Here is a 4,961-nt window from a genome sequence, read left to right on the forward strand (position 1 = left end):
ATTCTAGAAATTTGGGGAAATTCTCAGAGACACTTTGCAAAATGATAAACCCAAATAAAGTATTTGGAGTTCCTAAAAAGATATTTGGAGACATCGAGAAATCGAGAAATTAGATTATGCTCATAGAAAAGTGAGAAAGAGTTCCAGATAATCTGGAGAATTCTCTCGGGAAGATTGCAAAGATCTGTGGCGCGACAGAGACGAATAAAACCGACCGTCGCTGCCCGCGTCCGCCAGTGGCCGAGCAGCCGTCGTTGCCCGAGCAGCGCAGCAGGGCCGCTTGGCCGTCGCGGCCGCGTTCGCCCGCGCCAGCCAGCCCGCCGCTGAGCACGGCACGGCCGCCGGCCGCTCGGTGTGGCCGCCGAGCCCCCACGCCGGCGTGCCACCCCCTCCGGCCACGCATGGCGGCTGCCCGCCGAGAACTGCGCCCGTGCCTCCTGGCCCGGTCTAGCGCGCTGCAGCGAGGTACTTCCCTAATAGGTAGTAAAATTATTAAAGTATAGTTAGTAGAGTTAGTAAAGTTATTTAGTTTAGTTAGTATAGGTAGTAAAGTTAGGTAGTTTAGTTAGTACAGTTATTGAGTCTAGTTATACATTGAATTTAGTCTAATTAGTTGTTGTAGTTAGCCTTGTATAGATGTTAATATTAGATTAGTTAGTATAGTTATAGTTAGAATATGTATTAATATTACTATGGACATTACGTACGACGATTTCGATGACTTGATGAAGTTTCTTGAAATGCTTTTGTAGATGGATTGTTGTGTTAGAGTTTTATATGGAGAAAGTGTTAGGAGAGAAGATGGTATGTTTGAGGATATGGAAGAAGAATTGAAATGGTTTGATGAACCTCCTAGCTTCAACGACCTTTGTGTCCGTTTGAATGCAAAGTTTGACAGTGATTTCACACTGAAGAGGAGGTTTGATACTGGGACGACTAGGGCACACTATGTCCTCATGCCCTTGCGCGACCCTGCTCACTGGTCCCACTACACTAGGGTTCTTCAAGGTTCCAATGTGCCCATGGCTGAGGTGGTGGTGGAGAATGGGTACAGGATGTAGGGTGTTCAAGACAGCCCGTCCATTGATGGTGTTAGAGGCAAGGGGAAATTGGCTGGCGGACACCCACAGTGGTGGTCGTTTGCTGGCAGACACCCAAAGTGGAGCTGTATGCTAGAAGACACTCTGGTTTGTTGTAATTATGCCAGAGGACACCGTGGGCCGGTTTCCATCGGTTGAGGAGAGAGAGAAATTCAGTTTGGACATCCGGTGCCCCTGACCCACGTTTGGTCTGGTCCAACCAGACCACGACGAAGCGGTACAGCGAGAACGACTGGCTATCCATGATCCGATTCGCCACGGGGGCGGTGCCCTCGGCCACGGCGACGCGGGCGGCCTCCACCTCCCGGGGCAGCACCACGCGAAGCTCCTCCTCGAACTTGGTGATCCTGGAGAACATGGAGGGCTCCCGCTCCACGTCGCCGCTGCTAAGGGCGTGGTCCACCAGCACGGTGCACAGCTTCTGCATCAGCGGCAGGCTGGCGCTGGCCGGATCCTTCGCATATGTGAACACGCCCTCGCTGTCGATGGTGGTGATGAGCTCCTTCTCGCTGAACCACGTGCTGGAGAGGTCGCCAGAGGGGTTCATGGTCATCACCTTCTTCATCACCTAGGTCACCATGTTCTTCACCGACGTCTTGATGTTCTCCTTGAGGTGGCGCAGGTCGATGGCCTAGCACAGCGCCACGATGTAGGTGGACAACATGAGCCCGTTGTTGTAGAACTCGTTGATGAGCTCAGAGAACTGCGCGAACATGAGCTTGCCGATGTTGGCGATGGCAAGGCGGGCGTTGTCCATGGACACGTCGATGGGCATGCCCTGGAAGTTGCCGCCGTGCTGCGCCTTACCGTGGTGGACGTCGATGACCGGGTTGTCGTTGACGGAGTTGACCTCGCGCTCGATGGACTTGGTGGCAGCGTGGATGACCTCAATCTAGGGGCCTAGCCACTGTGGTGACATGCAGAGCACGTACCTGTCCTACTTGGGCTTGAGCAGCGGGTCCAGCTCGTTCACCTTCTTGGCTTGCTTCATGAAGGCACTGCCGTCCAGGATGTGCTCCATGATGGCAGCGGCCTCGATGGACCCCGGGTGGTGCTTGAGCTTATGGGTGAGGTGGTCAGTGTACTCGGGCTTGCCGTTCATGACCTCATAGAAGACGGCGGACAGGACCTCGGACAGGACGGCGAGGATGTTGGCGTCGTACATCACGGTGGCCACGAGCGCGAAGCCCACGGAGGTGCCGTTGATGATGCCTTGAACACCTCGGCAGCATCCACCTTCCTCCCGTCGATGGTGGTGGCCTGCACGTTGGGGCGGCCCATGATGAGGCTGGTGATGTAGGAGAGCAGGACTAGGTCGCCCGACACGGTGATGGTGCCCTGGAGCGGTAGGCACGGGCTGACCCCGGTGTTGAGCAGCTTGGTGATGGCCTCCAGGATCTCGAAGCAGATGTCGGAGTAGCCCTAGAGGAGGGTGTTGATGCGCACCAGCATCGCCACACGGACGACCTCTGACGGCAGCGTGTGGCCATCATTGCCGGTGTCGAAGATTCTAGCGTTGAGATGCCTGTAGGGGAGCGCACATGGGTCAGTCTGATAGCACCAATAGATGGCAAACTGGATCATGGACATCTAGTCGTTCCCGCTGTACTGCTTCATCGTGGTCTGGTTGGACCAGACCAAACGTGGCTCAAGGGCACCGGATGTCCAAACTAAAATTTTCTCTCTCCTCAACCGGTGGAAACCGGCCCGCGGTGTCCTCTGGCATAATTACAATAAACTAGAGTGTCTTTTAGCATACAACTCTACTTTGGGTGTCCGCCAACAAACGACCACCACTGTGGGTGTCCGCCAGCCAATTTCCCCTAGAGGCAATGAGCAAGAATTGGGGTTCAAAGGGAAAGCAACTCAGGGTAACATGGATTTGGATGGTCAGTTGACGCAGGAGCAGTTTCATTCAACTACAGTAGGTTGTATAAGCAATGACTTTGATGTGAATGATTTCGAACAGGAAGAGGAGGAGCAGGAGGAGGAGGATAGGATCAGTGATGTAGTTAGCAGTGATTCAGACGATTCTAACGATGACCAAGGAGGTATAGATGCTACACCAACATCGGTTGATGCCATGCCAGTACCAGTTCATACTATGCCATTACCAGTACCAATTGAGGTTTTACATGGTGTCCATGCTCAGGGTAGACTAGTCATAGATTTGGCTACAGATGATACCCCCTATGATTCATGGGCCAGAATTAGCGAAGCGCAGCAGTATGTTCCACCACCACCTTACACAGCGACTGAGCTTGAGCAACTAAGGTCCAAGAACGTACCTTTCATGGGCGTTCTGAACTATAGGGATGTCAGCATGATGGATATGGTAGTTTGTGACACCAGTCTCTAGTTGTGTAGGAATTCATTGTATAACCATGAGAAAGAAACCCTTAGGAAGGGGATGATATTCAACACAATGTTAGAGATAAAACTCTTCCTTCAGGACTATCCTGTGTACCACCATAGGCCGTACACCGTCACTCATTCGGACCAGGAGTTGAGGTACCACGTGATATGTAAAAATGGTTGTATGTGGAGGTTAAATACACGAAAAGAGACAAAGTGATGACAAGTGGAGGATAACTAAAGTTGTCGAACCCCACACTTGCCTAGACAATAGGGGAAAGAAAAATCATCAGCAGCTCACTGCATGTTACCTTGCCCATTGTATATTGGGGCTCGTTGATGATAATAATGACATCTCGGTGTCTTCTTTACAACAGTCCATATCTGGATTCGTTAGGTATGATGTGACGTACGGAAAGGCTTGGCATGCTAAGCAAATTGCTCCGATGATTCGAGGGGGTACTTGGGAGGAAGCGTACAACAGGGTGTCCCGCATCTTATGTGTAATGCATTACTACAACCTTGGCTTGAAATGGTTTGTGGACACCGAAGGGATGTTTTTTGGGACCCATTGAGGCATGTCCTCCATCGTGTGTTCTGGTCATTCGTGTAAATGGAACATGCATTCTAGTTTTGTCAGCCAGTCATACTTGTTGATGGCACTTTCCTGATAGGAAAGTATAGGGGCACCATGATGATGGCTGCTGCTGTTGATCCTAAGGACCAGATAGTACCCATGGCTTTTGCTTTGGCAGAGGGAGAGAACAATGAATTGTGGTCATGGTTCATGCGGCTTCTATGTGTGCAAGTGCTTGGCCCAACTCACACTATATGTTTGATCTCGAACCATCACACAGGGCTTCTTAATGCTACAGCTGAGCATATAGATGGGTTCCCACCTCTAGTACATAGATGGTGCATGAGACACTTTGCCGCTAATTTCTGGCGGCGTCAGCAGAAGCAGGAGGTATGTGACAAGGTAAAGGCTCTATGTTGTGTATGTACAGAGCACCAGTTCAAGGAGACAAAGAGAGAACTAGACAAGATGGTAAATGCAGCAGGAAAGGCCTGGTTAGAGGCATAGATGGAACAGAAGGCTCAGTGGGTGTTAGCATATGACGAGGGGGGTTTCAGGTATGGCATCATGACCACTAACTCCTCAGAGTCCTTCAACCGTGCATTCACCGGAGTTCGATTGTTGCCTGTGTCTAGAATTGTTGAGTTCTCGTTTCATAAGTGCAATGAATATTTTGTGAAGAGGTAGGAACTTGCACAGAGGAATATAGCTGAGCAAGGGCATTTTAGAAAGGTCAGAGCTGAACATTTGAAGGAGGCCAAGGAATTGGCCAAGCAGCACACCACCGAGCCATATGAACCCCGCCGCCATATCTTTAGTGTACGGGGCAAGGGTGGCACAAGCTTGGGCAGTGAACATTATGGTGGACGAAACTATCAAGTTGATCTTGAAAAGGTAGAGTGCAGTTGCAACGTCCCTTAGATCATGCA

At 50.9% G+C, this 4,961-nt stretch overlaps 1 protein-coding gene and 1 pseudogene across 1 annotated transcript; both read right to left on the reverse strand.

Moving 5' to 3' along the window:
* Positions 1-447: 447 nt before the first annotated feature.
* LOC136526554 (phenylalanine ammonia-lyase-like) lies at positions 448-1,647 on the reverse strand. The gene is made up of 2 exons (XM_066519183.1): positions 1,284-1,647; positions 448-473 (listed from the first exon to the last, which is right to left on the reverse strand). The coding sequence occupies exons 1-2, from the start codon at positions 1,645-1,647 to the stop codon at positions 448-450; spliced, it is 390 nt and encodes a 129-aa protein (XP_066375280.1).
* Positions 1,648-1,731: 84 nt separating this feature from the next.
* On the reverse strand, positions 1,732-2,690 carry LOC136526555 (phenylalanine/tyrosine ammonia-lyase-like; annotated as a pseudogene).
* Between the last annotated feature and the right edge of the window lie 2,271 nt (positions 2,691-4,961).

This window comes from Miscanthus floridulus, chromosome 19 (genome assembly GCF_019320115.1).
Source record: "Miscanthus floridulus cultivar M001 chromosome 19, ASM1932011v1, whole genome shotgun sequence".
Classification (NCBI taxonomy): domain Eukaryota; kingdom Viridiplantae; phylum Streptophyta; class Magnoliopsida; order Poales; family Poaceae; genus Miscanthus; species Miscanthus floridulus.

Bases quoted from the DNA above. Each gene is read 5' to 3' on its own strand.
- LOC136526554 (XM_066519183.1), bottom strand. From the start codon at position 1,647: ATGAACCCCTCTGGCGACCTCTCCAGCACGTGGTTCAGCGAGAAGGAG. The intron at 474-1,283 runs GTGGGTCAGGGG...ACTACCTATTAG, and splicing joins CTGGTTGGACCAGACCAAAC to GGAAGTACCTCGCTGCAGCG.